Source organism: Ruditapes philippinarum, unplaced genomic scaffold (genome assembly GCF_026571515.1).
Source record: "Ruditapes philippinarum isolate M1 unplaced genomic scaffold, ASM2657151v2 ctg517_1_1_1_1, whole genome shotgun sequence".
NCBI lineage: Eukaryota > Metazoa > Mollusca > Bivalvia > Venerida > Veneridae > Ruditapes > Ruditapes philippinarum.
This window is the reverse complement of record NW_026862442.1, coordinates 566,932-591,344: the sequence shown is the minus strand read 5'-3', so window position 1 is coordinate 591,344 and position 24,413 is coordinate 566,932. Positions and strand designations below refer to the sequence as shown.

Genomic DNA, 24,413 nt, shown 5'->3' with positions numbered 1-24,413 from the left:
TATGACCGTTATCTTGTTGAAACATAAAGTGATTAGCCTTTGCTACCAGTATTGAGCCAGGCCAGCAGGCATATCTATATAGTCTGACCAGGCTTTATTCTGTTGGCTAACAGGGTCCATACTGTCAGTGCCTGGACCCTCTTTAAGCATAGATACATATACTGTTGGCTAACAGGGTCCATACTGTCAGTGCCTGGACCCTCTTTAACCCTTTACCTCATATATACACGAAACAATGCACTTTCGACCCCCCCCCCCCTTTAGGCCTGAAGTAGTGAAAAAATGTCCTATTTGGGCCCCAAACAAATGTTTTCGTTTGAGAAATGTTGCTGAAAAAAGTGAGCACCTTTTTGGCGCCACCCCCATCCAAAAGGGTTTGAAGGGGGGGGGCGGAGTCCCCCTCATCGCCAAGAAAATTTTGGACTTGTGAGAGGCTAAAATTGACCCCAGGTTGATCATAAGGTAACGTGTAACCAACGCTGAAAAGCCTTTGACTCTATCTCAATCCCTTGAGAAGTTGCAGCACTTTGAAATAAATTTTGATGGAAAAAATAGTGATTTTTGGCAATTTTGAGATGTCCCCTCGTTGCCATGGTAACAGGAAATTTTAGACTGAGCATGTTGTTACAAAGGCAATGGTCCAGTCAACATTTGTGCCATGTTTGCTTAGTATTGAAGCATTTTTCATAGTTTCATAGCAGTTTGAACTTGTAACAGGAGGCTTTTCAGTGAAAACGGCCATTTTTCACAATATGCTCATGAGGAAAAGGGTTAAGCATAGATACATATACTGTTGGCTAACTTTCAGTTTCATTCTTGATATATCAAATTGATAATGGAATGTTTCAATGTGGAAATTGGACAAGTCCATTTAAAATTTTTTTAGCTGGTTAAGAGTTAAAAAAAATTGAAAAACCAATTTTTGTCAATGGTCACTTTCAAAATTTTTATTTTAAGTGACCAATTAGATTTTTGAATCTGAAAACTGGGTTACAGCATAAGGTTGAATATTTTAATGAAGTTCTTACTTAATGCTTCATTTGTTGTTCAATTATTGTTTTAAATTAATGTATCAGTTTTGTAAGATAATGCAAAAAAATTTAAAGTAAGACAAAAGAAAAAAATAGAAAAAGAAATAATTCATTTATAGTATTTATTTAGTATTCAAGTCAAATAGTTTTAAAAATGTGTTCATTTTGCATGCTAAAGTTTTGTTTTTTTACAATTCATTACCATTCATGTATAGATTGCTGTGATTTTAGATATTTGTAAATTAGATAGCTTTAATTAAGTCACTGAAGAGGTGTTTGATTCTGTTTCCTTTGTTTTATACCCAGATCAGAACATGTAGAGGGTGTGTATTAAAAAAAAATCAATTGTTATTTTTTTATTTTTAGCTCGACTATACGAAGTATATGGAGAGCTGTCCTACTCGCCCCGGCGTCGGCGTCCGCGTCCAGATTTTAGATTAAAGTTTTGGTGCAGTAAAATATTTTTCACTATAACTTTGTCATTTCTTAAGGTATCAACTTCAAACTTCAAATATATGTTCCTTATCATCAACCACATCTTATGTGACAAGGTTCATAACTCTAGCACCAATATTTTCAGATTTATCTCCCCTTGAACTTAGAATTTTCCTTAAAAAATACTATTTTTAGCTCGACTTTTCTATGAAAAGGGGAGCTATCCTACTCGCCCCGGCGTCGGCGTCGGCGTTGGCGTCACACCTTGGTTAAGTTTTTCGTACCACCCCACTTTATTTCAGAAGTATTACAAGTATGGCTTTGAAACTTACCATACTTGTTCACCATCATAACCTCCATCTACAGACAAGAGTACATAACTCTGTCAAGGTTTTTGACAGAATTATGGCCCTTTTTTGACTTAGAAAGTGTATTGAGCTTGGTTAAGTTTTTTGTACCACCTCACTTTATTTCAAAACCATTGGAGGTATTGCTTTGAAACTGACCATACTTGTTTACCATCACGACCTTCATCAACAGACAAGAGGACATAACTCTGTCAAGGTTTTTGACAGAATTATGCCCCTTTTTGACTTAGAAAATACATTGAATATGGGTAAAATCCACTTATTGCCTTAACCCTTTGAGATATTGCTTTGAAACTTTTAATGCTATTTCACATCATTACCCCCATCTGTACGCAAGAGAAGGTAACTCTGTCAAGGATTTGTTTTAAAAATTAAGGCCTTTTATCGACTTAGAATCTTGGTTAAGTTTTTAGTACCAGTCCACTTTTTGACTGAACTGTTTGAGATATTAATTTGAAAGTTGGAATACTTGTTTACAATCATGATTCCCAAACATGTCCAGGAGAAGGTAATTCTGTCAAAGATTTTATTTGAATTATGGCCCTTAACTGTCAATGTTTTGTATTATAGGCAAGCACTAAAAAACTTAAAAAATCTAAAAAAATTCATTCCTATCCACTTGTTCACTTTACCATAAATTATGTCATATAAACATTGCTGTAATATTCAAGGGTATCAAACAACTAGTTCACTTTAAAAATACAGAGATTCTTGTATTGCCTTTTACTGCAAAAACTTTTTTTATTGGCAAGCAATAAAAAAGTCGAGCGCGCTGTCTTACGGACAGCTCTTGTTTACTGATACTTCTTTATTTCTTAAGGGATCAACCTCATACTTCAAATATATGTACCTTATCATCATCCCCATCTTATGTGACAAGGTTCATAACTCTAGCACCAATATTTTCAGATTTATCTCCCCTTGAACTTAGAATTTTCCTCAAAAAATACTATTTCTTACTGTTTCTTCTTTATTTCTTAAGGGATCGACCTCATACTTCAAATATATTTACGTTATCATCATCCCCATCTTATGTGACAAGGTTCATAACTCTAGCACCAATATTTTCAGATTTATCTCCCTTTGAACTTAGAATTTTCCATAAAAAATATTATTTTTTACTGTAACTTATTTATTTCTAAAGGGATCAACTTCATACTTCAAATATATTTACGTGATCATCATCCACATCTTATGTGACAAGGTTCATAACTCTAGCACCAATATTGCAAGAATTATCTCCCCATAAACTTAGATTTATTTACTAGAAAAATGTTATTTTTTATTTTAACTTTTTTATTTTTAAAGGTATCTACCTCAAACTTCAAATACTTATTCCTTATCATTAATTACATTTTATGTGACAATGTTCATAACTCTTGAAGCAATATTTACAGATTTATCTCTCTTTGAACTTAGGATTTTCTTTAAGAAATATAATAACTTCTTTACTTTTTAAGGTATCTACTCCAAACTTCAAATATATATTTCTTATCATTACACAAATGTTGTGTGGCAAGATCCATAACTCTAGCATGACTATTTCTATAATTATTCCCCTTGATCTTGGAATTTATGTTAACAAATGTTATTTTTTTACTATAACTTAATACATTATTATACATAATTGATTTTTCTTTCATAGTTTTGTCCTCCTTACTGCGTCCAGTATTTTATTAGTCGAGCTTCGCTGTCTCCTGTGACAGCTCTTGTTGTTATATTTATCAAATCAAAATTTTTTTCTTTCTTGGATTTAAGATTGATTGATATTTATGATAATCAAATTTAGAAGTGATATTGGAGAGACATGTTACATACTGCGAAAAGAAAGGGATTTTATTATTGTACAACTATTAGCTACAAATCTTCTCTTTTTTAAAATTCAGAACTTCTACATTTCACTTAATTCAAGTCATAAACATTGTTGCCTATATACATTTTTATTCAGAAAATATATCTCTGAGTATTGTTAGTTTACCAAATTTTGTAAATTTTATTAGTTTTTTGCTGCATATTTTACTTTAGCATGTACTTTTCCATTTTCTATTCCTTAGTTTCTTGCCAAAAAAAAAATATTTTGCCATATATGACTCAAAGTTAACTTCCAAGGTTTAAAAGGGCAGCAAACCCTTAACGACCTTAACCTTCAAGGTTAGAGTTTAAGCATTCATTCAATTTCACCACATGTTAATAAGTAACATACATGTACTTTGAATTGGTACATCTATATTTTTTAATTTTTGGACATTTTTATGGTTAATTTGTTTGTTGCTCGTTGTTATCATTTAAAATGATGATCTTATTAAGAGGCTTGAAATAGCTTTCAAATTATGTTAAAATTCATGTCAAACAAATGGTATGAATTTCATAAAATCATTTGAGTCAATCAAAAAACAAAGTTTTTAGGTCATTTGCTTAAAAAGGTACATTATTCCTTATTTGTTCTGTAGCATTGAATCAGTAACTGCCATAATATCATAGATATATTTTTATTTACAATATATATATTTCTTGTATGAACTGTTTATTAGCAATAGTTTGACAGGTAAATTAATGTATTCAAATATTATATTTAAGTTATATTAGTCCATTAATATGTTTACACTGTATTTGTCCTTTGTCTGTATTGAAATACGTTTCCATCCATCTAAAAGAACCTACTAACATTTGTTAGTTGGAAAAAAAATCTGGTTAATATTGTAATTTTAAACTCACTCTGGAAACAATTAATTTATTTTTTTTTTCTTTCTTTTCTACAAAGTTTTCAACCTCCAACGTTTCGAGGGGTTAATCCCCTCTTTATCAAGGAGTTTGCTGTTTATTTTTATAAATCACATAATTTTTATCTTCTTATCTTGCACTATCCATTCTTAGCTTGTGTAAGATAAGAAGTTAGATTTATAGAAATAAACAGCAAACTCCTTGATAAAGAAGGGTAAACCAAACCCCTCAAAATGTTGGAGGTTAAGAACTTTGTGGAATAGAAAGTTATAATATTGTAAAATGTTAACCATTATGATAGTATATTTATTGCATGGTTTGAAGGACTCAGTTCCTAGCAAGTAGGGAAAGTATTTTGTTGCGAGTAACACCATTGTCTTCTTGATGTTGTTTTTGTATATATACATAACTTTTAATAATCTCAGAATGTTGCTAGAATTGCTCTTGCGCATAATTAATATACATTTTTGACGATATGTCTACCCATCACCTGTTAACACTATACACAAATTGTTATGTACATGTATATGCACTTTTTTTTACACACCTACAACTTTTGAAAATATTTACACATTTTGATATTATTCATATTCTACATATGTATCAATCAAAATTACACTAAAATGTCAACAGCATTTGTTGTTTGGCTTTTGAAAATATTAGTAGTCATAATGGTAGTACATGTATTATGGTATAGAAATATTGAAACAGAATGCCATATGTAGTAAACTTGGCTTCTTTGATACAGACTAATAAAAATAACCTTTCTTGGGGTATTTTTTTATTATTGTAGAATAGACCTTTATGATTTTTTTAGTGAAAAATCTAGCCCCGTCTTTTCTATATTTTGCCTGTTCAACTTCTCAAGTGCAGTATAACACATAAAACCACATGTTCTCTCGTATAAGCCAATGACTGTGTAAATGTTTGACAGTATAATCAAAGTGTAGCTATTTGATAGCCAGTCATGCAATTTCCATAAAATGGTAAACACTGGAAAGGTTCATTGATCATGTTGATTTGTTAAAATATGTTTGAATACGATCTTCATGTATTTTTAACATTTTTTTTATCATTTTCATTAGTCGCATCTGTGTTAAAGGACACCGTATTGTGGCATTTTTATTACAGGCTGTTAACTTGTTTACTTTTTGTTTCATTTCTGTTGATTTTATAGGATTAATAAATGATTGAGATGGGTCATTATTTATATCTTTACAAAATTATACATTATAATTTGGTTAAGGTGCAATTTGTTTTTTGTTTGGTTTATGAAATTGTTTTTTGTTTGGTTTATGGAATTTTAATAAGGATTTTAAGTTTAATATTTCTATTAGATAAATTTTATATTTAAGAAAGTGCATTTATTAACATACATCGAGGGTTGACCACAAAACTGCAATAACTCAAATGAAATAAAGCAGGACTTAAAACAGTTTTGAGATCAACACTCTTATGTGTGTGGTTCATGGCAATATTAATTCTTTTATGTCAAGGTTGATTGCTTACAACATTTACATTTCATTATCCTACGTGTGTTTTATTTAATCTTATCAATATAGTAGAGAGTATATCTTTAAAGAAGGTTCAGGATTTGGTAGCTGAAAACCTTACATTGTACGTCTTACCATGACATTTTCAAGGGGTAATAGATGTTATCTGGACTCAAAAAAATATGGGGTAACCCGGGTTTTCCCGATCTTATCTGTGGCGACAAAATTTTACCTTATAGCCTCATGGTACATTGCCATACAAAATATGAAGATAAGATGTTTCAATATATTTACTAGTACTTAATGTCACACCACAAAGTTTTAACTATAAAAGTTAGTTTATATCTAGAAATATGCTGGGAAATTCCCCAATATTTAGTTACATACTGTAGTTCTTCTATTGTTATTCGTTTTTTGGGCAACATGTACATTCCTGTGATAGCAATTATTAAGTGTTATCAATTGGAGTATTGTTATAGCAGGAAAACACGGCCTTCATTCTATACCATGACAATACCGTGAATCTGATATAGACTTTATAATTTAATTAATGTTTTCACTTGAATAACCATCAAAGTTTTAATGGCAATCTGGTTTTACCTGTACCAACAGTACAGCGCCATGTCAGCCATAATATTTTTATAGTCCAACAAGACTCTTTAATGCTGCCTGTGCACTTAAAGCATTTTGTTCATCAAAAACTCCCCCATTATCAATGGATAGGTCCATAGCGTTTAAGCAGGACTGTTCCATTGTAGAAATTTAGCCATTGAGGAGGGTTTATAATTTGTTTTGTATTTTGTGTAATCTATAATTGTTAATTGAGATTGTTAATTTACTTACAGAATATGCATTTAATCTGTGCCACTTTGTGTTGTAATATTTTGTGATGTCAGACATGCAATAAAATAATAATTTTTAGCTTTATTGGTTTTGTTTTTTAGCTCACCTGAGCTTGCTCAGGGTGAGCTTTTAGGATCGGTGAATGTCCGTCTTCCGTCCACAATTGCTTGTGAACACTCTAGCGGTCGCATTTTTGCCTCAATCATCATCAAACTTGGTCAGGATGCTTATCCAGTTGAAAGCTCGGATGAGTTCGAACATGGCTCATCTCGGATGAAAAACTAGGTCACAAGAGCTAAAAATAGAAAAACCTTGTGAACACTCTAGAGGTCACATTTTTGACCCAATCATCATCAAACTTGGTCAGGACGTTTGTCTAGGTGATAGCTCGGATGAGTTCAAACATGGGTCATCTCGGATGAAAAAGTAGGTCACAGGAACTATAAATAGAAAAACCTTGTGAACACTAGTGGTCACATTTTTGAAAAAATCATCATCAAACTTGGTCAGAATGCTTGTCTAGTCAATTGCTTGGATGAGTTCGAACATGGGTCATCTGGGATGAAAAACTAGGTCACAGGAGCTAAAAATAGAAAAACCTTGTGAACACTCTAGTGGTCACATTTTTGACCCAATCATCATCAAACTTTGTCAGGATGCTTGTTTAGATAATAGCACGGATGAGTTTGAATATGGGTCATCTCGGATGAAAAACTAGGTCACCGGAGCTATAAATAGAAAAACCTTGTTAACACTCTAGCGGTCACATTTTTGCATCAATCATCATCAAACTTGGTCATGATGCTTGTCTAGGTGATAGCTCGGATGAGTTAGAACATGGGTCATCTCGGATGAAAAAGGAGGTCACAGGAGCTAAAAATAGAAAAACCTTGTTAACACTCTAGCGGTCACATTTTTGCATCAGTCTTTATCAAACTTTGTCAAGATGTTTGTCTAGGTGATAGCTCGGATGAGTTGAACATGGGTCATCTCGGAATGAAAAAGTAGGTCACAGGAGCTAAAAATAGAAAAACTTGTTAACACTCTAGCGTTCACATTTTTGCATCAATCATCATCAAACTTGATCAAGATGCTTGTCTAGGTGATAGCTCAGATGAGTTCGAACATGGGTCATCTCGGATGAAAAACTAGGTCACAGGAGCTAAAAATAGAAAAACCTTGTTAACACTAGTGTCACAATTTTGACTCAATTGTCATCAAACTTGGTCAGAAAACTTGTCTAGGTCATTGCTGGAAATAAATCGAACATGGGACATCTCGGATGAAAAAACTAGGTCACAGGAGCTAAAAATAGAAAAATCTTGTTAACACTCTAGTGGCTACTGTTGTGATCCAAATATTCTGTTAATTGGTCTGAAAGTTTGTTTTGATGATTTCTAAGTCAAGATCGAACATGAGTCATCTTGGATGAAAAACTAGGTCACACCGCCCAAATATGGAAAAACCTTGTTAACATTCTAGTGGTCACATTTTCGACTCAATTATCATCAAACTTGGTCAGGATGCTTGTCTAGGTAATTGCTTGGATGAGTTCGAAATCGCATGTGAAACTAGGTCACCGGAGCTAAAAATAGAAAAATCTTGTTAACACTCTAGTTGCTACTGTTTTGATCCAAGTATCCTGGAAATTGGTCTGAAAGTTTGTTTTGATGATTTCTAGGTCAAGTTTGAATATGTGTCACCTGGGTAAAAAACTAGGTCGCACTGCTCAAATATGGATAATCCTTGTTAACACTGTAGTGGTCACATTTTTAGCTCGACTTTTCTATGAAAAGGGGAGCTATCCTACTCGCCCCGGCGTCGGCGTCGGCGTTGGCGTCACACCTTGGTTAAGTTTTTCGTACCACCCCACTTTATTTCAGAAGTATTACAAGTATGGCTTTGAAACTTACCATACTTGTTCACCATCATAACCTCCATCTACAGACAAGAGTACATAACTCTGTCAAGGTTTTTGACAGAATTATGGCCCTTTTTTGACTTAGAAAGTGTATTGAGCTTGGTTAAGTTTTTTGTACCACCTCACTTTATTTCAAAAACCATTGGAGGTATTGCTTTGAAACTGACGCATACTTGTTTACCATCACGACCTTCATCAACAGACAAGAGGACATAACTCTGTCAAGGTTTTTGACAGAATTATGCCCCTTTTTGACTTAGAAAATACATTGAATATGGGTAAAATCCACTTATTGCCTTAACCCTTTGAGATATTGCTTTGAAACTTTTAATGCTATTTCACATCATTACCCCCATCTGTACGCAAGAGAAGGTAACTCTGTCAAGGATTTGTTTTAAAAATTAAGGCCTTTTATCGACTTAGAATCTTGGTTAAGTTTTTAGTACCAGTCCACTTTTTGACTGAACTGTTTGAGATATTAATTTGAAAGTTGGAATACTTGTTTACCATCATGGTCCCAAAACATGGGCAGGAGAAGGTAATTCTGTTAAGGATTTTATTTGAATTATGGCCCTTTTTGACTTAGAAACTCAGTTAAGATTTTCATTCTTGTCCACTTGTTGACTTAACCATTTGAGATATTACTTTGGAAGTTGGAGTTCTTATGTGCCATCATGAGACCTATCTGTAAGCAAGAGAAGATAACTCTGTGAAAATGTTTCTTGATTTGTACTTAGAAATTCCTAGTTAAAGTCTTGTGTGCCCTTAACTGTCAAAGTTTTGTTTTATAGGCAAGCACTAAAAAAGTCGAGCGCGCTGTCCTTCTGACAGCTCTTGTTGACTCACCTGTCATGAGACTTGGTCAGAATGCTTGTCTAGGTAATTGTTTGGATGAGTTTGATAAGTCAGGTGAGTGATCTAGGGCCATCATGGCCCTCTTGTTATTATAAGCTCACCTGAGCTTGCTCAGGGTGAGCTATTAGGATCGGTGAATGTCCGTCGTCCGTCGTACGTCCACAATTGCTTGTGAACACACTAGTGGTCACACTTATGACACAATCATCATCAAACTTTGTCAGGATGCTTGTTTAGTTAATTGCTCGGATGAGTTCGAAACTGGGTCATTTCGGATGGAAAACTAGGTCAAAGGAGCTAAAAATAGAAAAACCTTGTGAACACTCTAGTGGTCACATTTTTGACCCAATCATCATCAACCTTTGTCAGAATGCTTGTTTAGATTATTGCTTGGATGAGTTCGAACATGGGTCATCTCCGATGAAAATCTAGGTCACAGGAGCTATAAATAGAAAAACCTTGTGAACCCTCTAGTGATCACATTTTTGAACCAATCATCATCAAACTTGGTCAGAATGCTTGTCTAGTCAATTGCTTGGATGAGTTTGAACATGGGTCATCTCTGATGAAAAACTAGGTCACAGGAGCTAAAATAGAAAAACCTTGTGAACACTCTAGTGGTCAAATTTTTGACCCAATCATCATCAAACTTTGTCAGGATGCTTGTTTAGATAATTGCGCATATAAGTTCGAATATGGGTCATCTCTGATGAAAAACTAGGTCACAGGAGCTATGAATAGAAAAACCTTGTGAACACTCTAGTGGTCACATTTTTTACCCAATCATCATCAAACTTAGTGTGGATGCTTGTCTAGTCAATTGCTCAGATGAGTTTGAATATGGGTCATCTCTGATGAAAAACTAGGTCACAGGAGCTAAAAATAGAAAAACCTTTTGAACACTAGTGGTCACATTTTTTACCTAATCATGATCAAACTTTGTCAGGATGCTTGTTTAGATAATTGCTTTGATGAGTTTGCACATGGTTTATCTCCGATGAAAAACTAGGTCACAGGAGCTATAAATAGAAAAACCTTGTGAACACTCTTGTGGTCACATTTTTGACCCAATTATTAAGAAACCTTGTCAGGATGCTTGTTTAGTCAATTGTTTGGATGAGTTCGAACATGGGTCATCTCGGGTGGAAAACTAGGTCACAGGAGCTAAAAATAGAAAAACCTTGCGAACAGTCTAGTGGTCACATTTTTGACCCAATCATCATCAAACTTTGTCAGAATGCTTGTCTAGTCGATACTTGGATAAGTTTGAACATGATTTATCTCGGATGGAAAACTAGGTCACAGGAGCTAAAAATAGAAAAACCTTGTGAACACTCTAGTGGTCACATTTTTGACCCAATCATTATCAAACTTTGTCAGGGTGCTTGTCTAGTTAATTGCTCAGATGAGTTCGAACATGGGTCATCTCTGATGAAAAACTAGGTCACAGGAGCTATAAATAGAAAAACCTTGTGAACACTCTAGTGATCACATTTTTGATTCAATCATTATCAAACTTTGTCAGAATGCTTTTATAGTCAATTGCTACGATGAGTTGGAACATGATTTATCTCAGATGGAAAACTAGGTCACAGGAGCTAAAAATAGAAAAACCTTGTGAACACCTTAGTGGTCACATTTTTGTCCCAATCATCATCAAACTTTGTCAGGATACTTGTCAAGTCAATTGCTCGGATGAATACGAAAATGGGTCATCTCTGAGGAGAAACTAGGTCACAGTTAGAAATAGAGAAATCTTGTGAACACTTTTATGGTCACATTTTTTTACTCAATCATCATCAATCTTTAAAAAACCCAGTCATATTCAGGTGAGCGATAAAGGGCCATTATGGCCCTCTTGTTATTATTATAATGGATAGGTATAGTTTTTGTAGCATCCGTCCGCCTGTCTGTCCTTCAGTCCAAACTCTTTGTTTGGTCTATAACTTTGATATTTAGAGATGGATTTTAAAACAATTTTGTTTAAATGTGTAACACATTGGGGCAGTGTCATGTACAAGATCTAGGTCTGAAGCTCAAAGGTCAAACTCGAAGGAAATTTTACTCAATCAGTAGATTTTAATTCAACCTTATGTATAGATTATAAATAAATATTGTTTAAACTAAAGGTCAAGGTCACACTTGTATTCCAAAATCAGTTTTTTCATAAAAAGTGCATCAATTCTGTCATTCCTAATGGATATGAAAATAATTTAGCATGTGCAAGACATGATGATGATGTGTCACACATAGGGGTCACACTTGTATGTCATGAATGTGAATAGATTGTCTTCTTTTGCACATAACTTTGTCATTCATGGATGGACTTTGAAATAATTATGCACAAATATGCTGCTTATTAAGATATATGTAATGAACAAAATTTAGCTCAGCAACCCAAAGGTCAAGTTCATATTTGAATGTCATTCCTGTATGTTTTTTTTTTAAATAACTGGGCTCCTTGAGAAAGTATTTGTAAATGTTTCTATATTCTATTACTCTTCATAGTAACCATGCCTTTGATTCAAGTCAAAGGTCATGGTACCTCTACTGGGCCCTGCTGCTTCCAACGGCAGTTCATGTTAATGCTTTTTAGTTTTCCCACAAACTTCAAAAGAGGTTTTTGTTTACAGAGAGGGAAATTTTTAAATAAATTTGCTTTTGGGGAATTTTGGCAATTTTCTTTTCACAATTTTAGCCCAAATGATTGCCATGTATAGTTGTATATTGTGTAAAACAAGACAGAAAGTCAGTTTTCAAGAGGAATAAATCCAAAATTTAAGTCTAGTTTTAAGTAACCTCCCTTAGTTTATATTTCTAATACCTTCGTGTTTATAATACTTTGGGGAAAAATTCTACAATGAATCAGATGTTAAATGACAAAATATTTGCTCTGTAGAGTCACACTCTATTGTACAACGTAAGGGAGGGAACATAGTTAAAATAGAAATATCACTTTTGAAATAAGTTATACAGGGCTTAGCCTTGGTGACAACTTTTAAAAACACAAAACAAAACACTTTGTGATAGCTTTTTTTTTTTCATTTTATTCTAACAAAATTATTTAAATTTGGCTTCAAGTTATTGCACTATTGGATATCTGTCATTTTAAAGTTATTTATTTTAATAAAAGATAATAAAAAAGCTGACATATGCAAAAACTTTTCTTTTGCTGCAAGTTTCTTTTCAAGAACATTTTATAGGAAACAGTCTCTTATAAAAATTATTTCTACAACTTAAAGAAACATGTGCTTGTAAAAAGGTTCTAATATTACTTATTAGCATAATAATTCAATTTGGTCCTTTGATAACTTAATATCATAGCATAATAAATTTTTATCAATAAAATTAAAGCATTCACTTAAATCCATTTAAATCCACTATATCCTTGACTTTTTTCTACGGAATGTTTCTTTTGGGAAAATCCCCCAAAACAACCACCTTCTGAACAAAAAACATAGCTTATGTCCTTTGAAAACACTGATTTTGTAGTGTCGCCATGGGGATGTGGTCATACAGAGGGATTAAACTCCATTTTGTCTGTTTATCACAGTATAGTAGTTTTATACTCCCCGATGTGTCACATTGATTCTTTCAGCAAGAAATAGAGATCAGCAAAGAACAAGATAGTTCCAAGTGTGAGACCAGCTATCAGTTGCTGAAATATGTAAGAAAAAAGAAACAAAACTGTAGTCAACACACACAAACACTCAATTGTTGATTAAAGAGTACTTGTAAATAAAAAGTTTAACAATACAAAGATCTGCCTTTTTTTGCTGGGGATTCTTTTAACTTTCAGCCAGCTGCTATTTAGTGAGTATAAACTCTTTTATTTCCCCTAAAAATGAAGGGTATTGAAAGATGATTAATCATCTGAATTTTGCTTTATTAATCTATCATATCTTTGGTTATGCCCAGATCGATCATCAAAATTTAATGCTGAATTTCTCATATTTTTGGTTTTTCCCACCTAACTGGATTTCCTGGATAACTTACCAGTAATAATATTTTCTTGCCATGAGACCATTAACAAGAGACTCAACACTGTCAGAAGAGGATTGAACTAGTGACTCCTGGTTACAATTCTGATGCTCTCACTATTGCGTTAAGCAGGCAAACAATACAAAAATCAAAAATCAATATGACATAAAAGGTGCTTACCAATGCAAACACATTACTGTATCCACCAAATGTATATTGACTAGCCTTGTAACCAAAAGCAAATGCACCGCCCACAGTTATTATAAAGTTAAAGACAGAAACCATCTGTCTATTCATCTCTTTCACTGAAACAAAAAATACAACTTAATTAATTTGGGTCATTATAACCAAGGTCTAAGTGCCTATTTTTTCTAGATTTAAACAAAAATGGTATATAGTTGGTACACTTTTGTTGGAAGTTGAAATATTTAAACCAAAAGACATTGTTTTAAAAAATGTCTCTATTTTCTTACATTAAAACATTAAAAAATTGGCACACACAAAAAATGTAGATGCAAAATTTTCTAGATAACAGAAATTTTAAAAACCAAATTTTAATATGAAAATGCATTTGATTGTTTGATATAATGAAATATATCATATCCTGGTAAAATCTATTCTTGAGCCTTGAATACAAATGCCAGATAAGATATTTCAGAAACAGTTTTGTAAGGAATTGCTACAGTACTCTCTTTATGGGAATGGCTTTTATTGCCTATTAAGTAAAATAAAACAATAAAGTGTTGAACTGACTGTTCAAAAAAAAATATATTAGTGCAAGAATATAATTTTACCATCTTTGCCAGCAGAAAAGTAGTCTTTTTTCTGAAAATACAAAACACAATGTCAGAGAATATGTCTAGCCTTCTGAACAAATTTTGACCTGAAAACATTCTCGGAGTACCTCAATACATAACATCCAAAATTCAACAAAGTTTGCATATCTGCACACCAAGTAATTTAACTCTTTCCATTTAAAATAGGTCATCTTTTAAGAGATAATCATTTATGTAATAACTAAAAAAGAGCATTCATCTTCTCTCTTATATCATAATATTAATTACCATAATTTAAGGGGAGCGGTGGCCTAGTGGCTAAGGTGTCTGCATCTCAACCCAGGGATCATGGGTTCAAGCCTTACTCGGGGCATGATCATGTTTCCTCATATGACACCAGAACCCGTTATTTCCAGGTAGCGGACTCGAAAATGATTAATTAAAGTGGCAAAAACTTGTTTCCCAATTGCACTAAAACAAATATGTTTAAACTAGGCATAATTTAGTATAATAAATTAAGGATGTTTCTACACAGATATAACTGAATAAAAACTTACTGAATGGTCTACATTTTTCACCATCTCATGGTACTTTTTATTGTCAAGCTGTGCCTGAAGTTTCTTACATCTTGCTTCAAGCTCAGGATTCTGTGAAACAAAATAGTTGCATACTGTTATTTTGAATTTTGCTTCACATAGTAAAAAAACACCACAAAAATCAAAAATACCAAATAAATGAAATAAAATTAGCACTATTTGATCTGTTTAGCAGTGGTTTTCTCACTTAATTGGGAAGATGCCTTGGCCTCTTGATTTCCGGTAGAAGTAAAAATTAATCACTTCAAAAGTAAAATAGTTCATGTAAGTTTGAAAAATTCCACAATTTAAAAGAAGCTTTTATAGGCCTCTGATATATGCCTCTGATATATAATGTGAAATATTATTGGTAAAAGACATACAGTTTTCAACTTTTACTTTTCAGTTGGAGGCAGGCACCTTAGTAGAACTTTTTGTACTTTTAATGGTTATGTGGATAATTTCTTCATAATTCCATGAAAACATCAACAATTTAAGCCTAACAAATGATATCAAAAATTCTTAAGCATCTTATGCGCCTACCAATAAACAAATGATAATTGATAAACAAGTCAAAAGCAGCCTATCAGCAACCTCAGCCTCTTAACTCCATTTTCTTACAGTTTTAAATATCATGCAATAATATTCATCCTGTTAAAATCTATTGTATACTATAACTTTAGTAATAGGATCATAATTATGCTAATCGATAAAAAGCCAAAGGAATAGTGCAAATTTTACAACAACTTGTATTTGAGATAACAAAATTTTTAATGACAAAAAAGTTTTCACATTGTTATATGATATCATTTTGCTGACCCTATAAGAACTAAATTTGTTTGATGCTTCTGAAGTGTACAACTGAACTGACTGTCTGATAGTATAAAGTAATGATAAAACTAATGTGTTCATTAAACTTCTGGCGTTTTAGCGGCTAAAGAATCTTCCCGTGCAACTAGTGCATACCAGGTTTAGCTAGGGTGCTCTGTCAGCTATTCATTCAATCAGTATATATTTTGGATTTTTTCAAAAATAAGGTAAATTTATGGATTTGTCCAGATTGAAACAGAAAGATAGACAAGTCAATTTAAGATATTTTACACAGTATTTAAAAATTCTTGGACTACACATGAAATTTAACTTTACTAGAGAAGATACAATATTACCCTTGGAATAGGTTTTAACTCTGGTATATGAAGATCACTTCCTTCCAACAGCTCATGCAAATAAATCTTCTTTCCACCTGAAATATAGAAATTTCATTACCAATTACTCTTACAATACTGCATGTTTGTAATATTGCTTTTCTTTGGTTAAGCATGATCTTTATATTATCTAAATTTCTGAAATAACTTATCAATTCTTTATAAATAGGCTTGGCAGCAACTTCAAAGTATACAAAGTAACTGATATGCAACATAAAGAAATATATCATGAATAAAGCTTCTGTTTTACAACTAAACTAGAAATGTGTCATCATGCCACGGATGCCCCCGCATGCAGCCAAAATTTCAGATGGTGCATTAATTATTTTTTTCATTTTAAGTTCAAAGCCCTTAAAACTTTTCAATGTTAACACAAACCATTTCCATACAATGTTCAAGGCACTGAAATTATTCAGTCTTAACCTTTTAGAAATAGCATATTGCATATTTGCAGCCAAAATAATGGCTAAAAGAATGAGTGGTGAAACTGAAAGTTCAAAATTTTTCCAACATTCAGGAAAGATAAGTTTGTCTAAAATCATTGAAACCATGACCAAATTCCAACTTAAACTGCTTATTCCTAAGATGTATCTATATTATTTTCAAAGTGAAAGAGACAAACTCTGCCAAAAAAATCATACAACCATGACCAAATTCCAACTTGACCTGCCCATTCCTTGACATATCCATATGTCAAATTAAAGTTGAATATGTGACACTGTTGGGTAGATAATGAACAGAAACTGTAAATTTCATATTATTTTCAAAGTGAAAGGGGCATTACTCTGCAAAAATCATTGAACCATTGACCAAATTTGAAGTTGACCTGAGCATTCCAAAAACATTTCCATATGTCCCAAATTTGAGTTGAATGTGTTGTACCATTGGGGAAGATAATAAACGGGAAACTGAAAATTTCATATTACTTTCAAGTGAAAGGGCATAACTCTGCCAAAAATCATTGAACCATGACCAAATTTAGAACTTGACCGCCGCATTTCCTTTGACGCATCCATATGTCACGTTTTGAGGTTGAATGTGTTGTAACCTTGAGGGAATAATGAATGGAAAAACTGAAATTTCATAATTATTTTCAAAGTAAAAGGGGCATAACTCTGCCCAAAATCATCGAACCATGACCAAATTTCGAACTGACCTGTATTTTTTCATGACATATCAAATATGTCAAAGTTTGAGTTGATTGTGTTGTACCCATGGGGAAGCATAATGAACGGAAACTGGAAAATTTCATATTTTTCAAAGTAAAAGGGGGCATAAAATTCTGCCCAAAAAATCATTGAACCATAACCAAATTCGAACTTGACGCTGTTATTTTCTCAGACATATCCATATGTCAAATTTGTAAATTTGAATGTGATCCAACCGTTCTTAAAGATAAATGAACGGAAACTGAAATTTTCATAATTTATTTAAAAAAAAAAGGGGCTAATCTGCAAAATAAACGAAATGCACCAAATTGAACTTGACTGTTTTTTCATTACATATCCATAGTCAAATTGAGTTGAAATTGCCCAAAACGTTTTAAAGATAATGAACGGAAACTGATTTATGCGGAATGACGCGAATGAAAAGGACGGAAGGGACGGAAGGAGGAGGACGAAGAAGGACGAGGACGGAGGAGGAATGACGGAAACGGGTAACACTATATGCCCCGGTTTTACATGCGGGGGCATAAAAAAAACATGTTTTACTAGACAAATTGCTCAAAGCCTTTCCTTTTTATAATCTTTATATAAAAAACTTGATCAGTCCATTCGATTGATATACCTGTAAATCATAAAAAAAATTGTTTAGTATACTAATTTTACTGGTTTTAGAACAAATCTTGTTTGAAAAGGTTGAAATTTGCTTAACCTAAAACAATTTAATTTACATTTTGCACGATATATTTTAATTTATGAAGCAATCTTTTCAAATATTATTATCAATATTAGTGATAAGACATAATATAAAGGTCTTGAAAAGAATAGGATTCTTTATTCTATTTCCAACTAACAATTGACGAAAGCTAGAGTTTAAATCAAAATATTAATTGTTTTATTAGAAAAATGCAAAATTAAGTTCATCGCGTCATAACATTATGTTAAAACCATTGTTACATACAAAAGGATTGTTAAAAATCTTACACCAGATGACTTATATTTTATATTTCTTTTATTTTTGTACAGCATTTACTAACGACCAACTATGCACATAACTAAATAGGTTGCCCATAGGCGACTGGAAGAAGAGTAACGCAAGATTCCGTTTTCCTGTTATCTTATGCCCAAATTTGGGAAATCAATTATTTGAAAACACCAAAGCATACATGACGTAATCAAATACTGTAAATTTGATTAATATACATGCAGAATCACTAATTTTAATGATTAATTAAGTTTGAAATTTGTACAAACACTTATCCAAACTTTGAATATAACCTTTGGAGAACCCACAGCGTTAACTGCACCTGTCAATCAATTAAAATTGAAAGCAAATAAGTACTGCATATATTTATCATATCCGTACAATAAACTTCCTGTCACCTGATTTTGACAAAACATCGTAGACTTCTTTAACAACACGAAAAGGTATGGCTTCTTCGTCTTTGTATAAATTTAACTCTTTTAACAAATCACTACCGATATTTTGGTTTGCTAGAAGTGCATCTATTTCGTCTGAAATTCGTTTAGTCTTTAAAATTTCAGGCTCCAATATTTGTTTCTCCATTCCGGAAACTGCAATGGACCATTTGATTATTTTGAGAAGGGGATTATTGTAAATATATTTTTTTATGCTATAAAATAAACGTAAAATGAACACACGATTGAATTTATTTTCATTTATTAAAAGTATACATCATACTCCAAATGTATCTATTTGTGTATGTTCACTTCATTTATACAACAACAAAATTGTGTTAGTATATTTTAAATTTACTACCACATAAATTGAAATGAGATTAGCCCGACGACTCTAGGTCATAAATGAGGTTAACCGTGAGAATAAGTGGGTTGTGAAAATTATTGAACTGAAAAGAACGTTATCCACTGTTTCAAAATATCGTTAAATGACATTTCAGTAAAAGTTACGAAAGCAAGGTAATTTATTTTTTTGAAAATTCTTGGTGATATGTGAATTTTCTCTTGGAAGACACATTTAAGTCTTCCTATTGTGCAATCAAGAGAGGCAATCTATTTTTATAATTATGTTTCTTTTGTCAGAGTTATCTTTCTTTGAATATTAACTGAATCACTTCCAGCTGGAACTTAAATTGATCGTTAGTTCCAGCTATCGTTTGTAGCATGTCAGGTTACATTTAACTGGTCTTGCACAGAAAACTTACTTTTCGAACTGCCCATTAGTATATTTTTTTACAGTAGAAGGGAGACAATCCTTTTTAAATTCCAGATTGTAGTTGTTTCCCTTGAAATAAGGTATACTTGTATTTGGAGAGAGAGAGTGAGACTAACAAAGTTTTGGAGCTCCACACTAAATACCATATTTTTGTATATCCCGGACATGGTGCTTGAATGATTAAATACTTAAATATTGCCTTTCACACAACAGTATGAACTTTAAAATGTCCAATTCATCTCTTCACACCAATTTATATATATACAATAATGAATAAAAAATGTAAGAATCATTTTTCTACTTTGTGATCATGATTTCTGCAAGCGTCTATAGGTACTGCTCCAACACTGTTATGAGTTAAATCCATTTGGAGATACCTTGTAATACTAACAAATCTATTAACTATTCAATTAAAGTTCATTTCTCAAGTTTCAGAAATGTGCCTGTTATTTGTTTACGTGAATGAGAACCCAGAGGAGAATGGTTACAAGTTGATCCTTGCAAGTAATCGAGACGAGTTCTGGCCAAGGCCAACAGATACAGCTAAATTCAGGGATGACTCAAAATGGATGGGAGGTACATGTAGTGTAATGAGAAATATGTTGTAGAAAAAAAAAGAAAATTTCACTTTTGAGTATATGTCTATATGTAAAATGGGTAGAAAATGTTTATTATATACACTGTGCCTATGTTATTGTAAAGTAGGAATGTGTTATAAGAATGGTTTCATCCCAATAATAAGGAAAGGGCCCTTTTTACACATTAAATACCATTGATGTTTTTTTTCTCCAAGTTTGTATTTTAAGATTTGAATTTTTGTTTGGGTATTTTCATAAAATGTGCTCACCTGACAGACATTTCATAATTTTACATCAGATTAAAATCTATATAAACCACAGGCGCTAGTCACATAATCAAATATTTTACATAACCGTTCTACGTATATATGTATATAAAGATATATCTTATTATAGTATATAGCCCATTTAAAACTTTAAAAAGTTTGTTTCAAGCACCTGTGATATAAACCTGGCTGAACACATTCAGAAATAATATTTAAATCTCAAAACCTGTATAATACTAATGTAATGATTTAACAACTTTACATACATGTTACGGTAAGTAATTTTGATATTGTTTGAATGTGTATTTCATTTCAGTCAATAATATGTGAACAGTTTTACAAATTTTAACTAGAATAAGATAACAGTAAAGAACCACATTTTATCCACTCCATCAACTGGTTTTCAAATGATTTAATGTGTTGCCTCTACGGAGTAGTGGCGACATATAGGGATCACTTCTCCATTGTCTGTCTGTCAGTCCGTACGTCTGTCCATCCGTCACAAAACTTGTCCGGACTACTCCTCATAAACTACTGGTGCAATTTCATCCAAACTTTACAGGAATGATCAGTACCAAGTCTAGTTGTGCATATTGTCAGCATTTTCCGGTTCAATGATTTTTGTCAGAGTTATGGCCCTTTAATAATTTTTATTTTTAAAGTTTGTCCAGACTACTTCTCTTATACCACTAATGCAATTTCAATGAAACTTTACAGGATTGATCTGTAGCTCAAGTCCTTGCGCATATTGCATGGTTTCTGGTTTAATGATTTTTTGCCGAGTTATGGCCCTTTGATAAAAAGGTGTTTTTTTCTGTGTGTTGCCAGATACACAAAAGCTTGTCCGGACTAATCCTCATAAACTACTGGTGCAATTTTATCCAAACTTTACAGGAATGATTAGTACCAAGTGTAGTTGTGCACTGTCTGTCTGTCTGTCCGTCTGTCACAAAACTTGTCCCAACATGAAATTGGCCATCATGAGGGGACACATGTGATCATTGATTGCTCTTGTCTATAGAATAACCACTGTAGAACAACGTCCTTTGGGAGACAAACATTTTGTTTGTTGCTTAGAGTGAGGTGTTGCCCTACAGAGGTAAATTATAAAGTGAAAATCTTTACTTTGGGAAGAAATAATATGGTTGTTATAAAGAGGTAATTGCTCTACAAAGGGCCACTTTGCAGAGGCTATACATTTCATTGGATCTTAATTTTGCTCCTTATCTTTAATATTACAATAGGTGCTGATTTGGAGCCTGGAAGAGAGGGAGGGTCATGGCTAGGTATTTCTACATCAGGAAAGATTGGAGTTCTTCTTAATGTTCTAGCTAAACAGAGACTAGATGCTAAAGGCAGAGGTAAAAATTGACAATGTTTTCCTTTTTGCAAAAAAAAGGTAGACTGAAGATTTATTTTATGAGTTTATATCCGTATATTGTATTGAATAATGTAAGAAATATTTTAGATATTATGATGCCTTTCAAGGAATTCTTTCTAGAGTATTTGCAATGCTCGCTTGAAGTAGATCAGGGTCCTGGGTAGATATCCAGCAGGTTTCTTTACAGAAAGTCTGAGGTCAATGGTCCTACCCTTGTGCCTGCTTTTGCCTTAACTGGTAACCTGCTTAAACCTAATGTGATTAGTATTTGTTTATACTTTAAAACAAAATTGCAATGCCTCTTTCATGGTTGGTAATAATAATTAATATGTACATATACCCAGTACTTGCAAAAGGCATTCAAAATTCAAATCCATAAATTCGAGTTCAAATGAAAGATTCATAATTTAAAGGAAATTTAATTACATTTGTAGTACATATAATGTAGTAAGAACCACATGAAACTCATAGAACACATTTTCAAGATTGTTTATACATGTACTTTCACTTCAGGGTCACTGGTTCGGGATTTCCTAAGGGGAGATGAATCTTGTGAAGAATATTTAGACAGAATTTCTTTATCTTCATCAGAATATAATCCATTTCATCTTATTCTTCTAGATCTCAGGTACATCCCTTGACTTAATCAATGCTAATTTTCATGAAAATTTTGAAAATGTATTGAAAAGTAAATTATTGTGAAATGAACAAAGAAAATAGCTTTCAAACTGCAAATGGCACTCGCAGCCCATTAAAAAAATACCCAAAAAGGGGTCAAAATATGCAAAATTTGTCCTTACTGTGTTAGTTATGCAATAGAAAGATTGAGAAAAATACTGCAAAATTGGTCATAAATGGCATGAATATTATTACTTTTATCTTGAGACTTTTTACTTTTCTTAAAATCTCTGTACTTTTTATCAAGTAAGATTTTCTTGAAATATTTTGGCTCATTTGGAGGTATGCAGATTTCAAGAATTTGCAATTTAAGCTGTTGTATCCAAAAATACCTCTATATACATGTAGTATAAAAAACAGTTTTTATTCAATATAAAGGGTATATTCAATAGAATTTCAAGTTTCTTTGAGACAATAAATATTTCATGGTAAATAAATAAAAATTTAATTACAAACTTGTAGTATTTTAATGATTGTTAAGAGAGAAGTTATATATACAAATGTATACTTACAGGGATGATTGCAGCTATCAAAAGCTTGATAAAATGTCTCGGGAAAATTTATTTAAAAGTGAAGAAAACCCCCAAGGTTTAAAGTAAAATTAATTTACCATTTGTTCCCTTTTAATTTTTAAATTGGACTTGCCCAGCTACCATTTTTGGGGGAATTTAAGGTTTTTAAATCAATTATGGAATTAAAATTTAAAGTTGGTCTGTGAACAATTTAAAAAAGCCCTGGTCAAAATTCAAAAGATTGTAGCTGCCCTTGGGTTTCTAAAATTAAAGTGAAAAAGGGTAATTTTTTCATTTCAAAAATTTAAAAGGTTAAAAATTACTGTTGTTTCTGTTTGTTTTGAAGGGTAGTAAACATTAAATTTTTTAGGTTATATTTTTGATAATTTAAAAGGGGAAAATAACATTACATGTTTTTTAAAAAATTTTTGGAAAACCTTGGGAGTTTTTTGGTATTTCTTTGTCTTTTTTTTTATGTCGATTTTTTTTTTTTGGAAAAAAAAAGTAAAAGGTTTTGGTTAAAAAAGGTCAGGCCGGGTTCCCGTTGCCGCCCCGTTCCCGTTCCCCGTCCCAAACTTGAACCTGGATAAATAAAACTTTTTTTTTTTGGGTGTTTGTTTTCCCATTTTGGGGCCCAAAATTGGAAAGCCCTTTCAGTAGCCCAAAACAACCTTTTATTAATAAATATTGCCCTTTCCCAAGGGGTTAAAAAGTTTTTCTTTTTTTCCCTTGTTTATGCTGTTTTGGGTTTGTTATTTGTTATTTTTGAATGGATTGTTTTAAAAACTTGAACATAAAACCTTCAAGGATATACCCCTTAAAAAAAAACCCACCCAGATTAAACCAATTCACTCCATCTGCCCCATGACTTTGAAATAAAATTATTGAAATTTCCATTTTTTTTGGCTTTTAAATTGGCGAAAAATTTGGGTTATTTTTTAAATGGTTTTTTAAAAATTGAAATAATAATCTTAAAAGATAAAGGTTAAAAATATACTGAAAGACCTTAAACCTTAAACTCATTAATGAAAATTGCCTTTAAAAGGCCCAAAAAAATTAGAAATTTTTCATTGTTTTGGCTTTGTTAAATTTGCAAATTTTTGAAGGGATAAACTTAAATATTAAAAAACAAAACATTAAAAAAGGAAGCCCTTTTTGTTTATCAAACCAAATTTGAAAATTGGTTTTAAATGACCTTGCCCTTTGGGAAGGTTATATTACTAAATTTTTCAGTTTGTGCATTTATTGGGTTGGAAAGAATTTTAAAATGTTTATATATAATATTTAATATAATGTGTGTGTGAAATTTAAAACAAAATATTAAAATATTTTTAAAAAAAAAAAAATTAAAGGGGGGAAGGGGGGCAAGGAAAACGTCGAGGAAAAACCGGTTTCTTAATGACAACAAAAAATTGTGCACTACAGCGATTTAAGGGA

At 32.3% G+C, this 24,413-nt stretch overlaps 2 protein-coding genes across 2 annotated transcripts; one reads left to right on the top strand and one right to left on the bottom strand.

The window, feature by feature from the left end:
• Positions 1-12,711: 12,711 nt before the first annotated feature.
• Positions 12,712-18,972, bottom strand: LOC132719105 (transmembrane protein 199-like). The gene is made up of 6 exons (XM_060702851.1): positions 18,751-18,972; positions 16,166-16,242; positions 14,982-15,071; positions 14,443-14,473; positions 13,829-13,953; positions 12,712-13,325 (listed from the first exon to the last, which is right to left on the bottom strand). Exons 1-6 carry the CDS (start codon positions 18,932-18,934, stop codon positions 13,248-13,250), a joined length of 585 nt encoding a protein of 194 aa, XP_060558834.1. The 5' UTR covers positions 18,935-18,972; the 3' UTR covers positions 12,712-13,247.
• A 182-nt stretch (positions 18,973-19,154) lies between these two features.
• LOC132719085 (transport and Golgi organization 2 homolog) lies at positions 19,155-23,063 on the top strand. Its single transcript, XM_060702830.1, has 5 exons — positions 19,155-19,305; positions 19,991-20,137; positions 21,650-21,766; positions 22,300-22,414; positions 22,979-23,063. The coding sequence occupies exons 2-5, from the start codon at positions 19,999-20,001 to the stop codon at positions 23,061-23,063; spliced, it is 456 nt and encodes a 151-aa protein (XP_060558813.1). The 5' UTR covers positions 19,155-19,305; positions 19,991-19,998.
• Positions 23,064-24,413: the final 1,350 nt, after the last annotated feature.

Bases quoted from the DNA above. Each gene is read 5' to 3' on its own strand.
- LOC132719105 (XM_060702851.1), bottom strand. From the start codon at position 18,934: ATGGAGAAACAAATATTGGAGCCTGAAATTTTAAAGACTAAACGAATT. The intron at 16,243-18,750 runs GTGACAGGAAGT...TCTATATTTCAG, and splicing joins CGATGTTTTGTCAAAATCAG to GTGGAAAGAAGATTTATTTG. The intron at 13,326-13,828 runs GTAAGCACCTTT...TACATATTTCAG, and splicing joins ACAGTAATGTGTTTGCATTG to CAACTGATAGCTGGTCTCAC.
- LOC132719085 (XM_060702830.1), top strand. From the start codon at position 19,999: ATGTGCCTGTTATTTGTTTACGTGAATGAGAACCCAGAGGAGAATGGT. The intron at 20,138-21,649 runs GTACATGTAGTG...ATATTACAATAG, and splicing joins TGACTCAAAATGGATGGGAG to GTGCTGATTTGGAGCCTGGA. The intron at 22,415-22,978 runs GTACATCCCTTG...GTATACTTACAG, and splicing joins CTTATTCTTCTAGATCTCAG to GGATGATTGCAGCTATCAAA.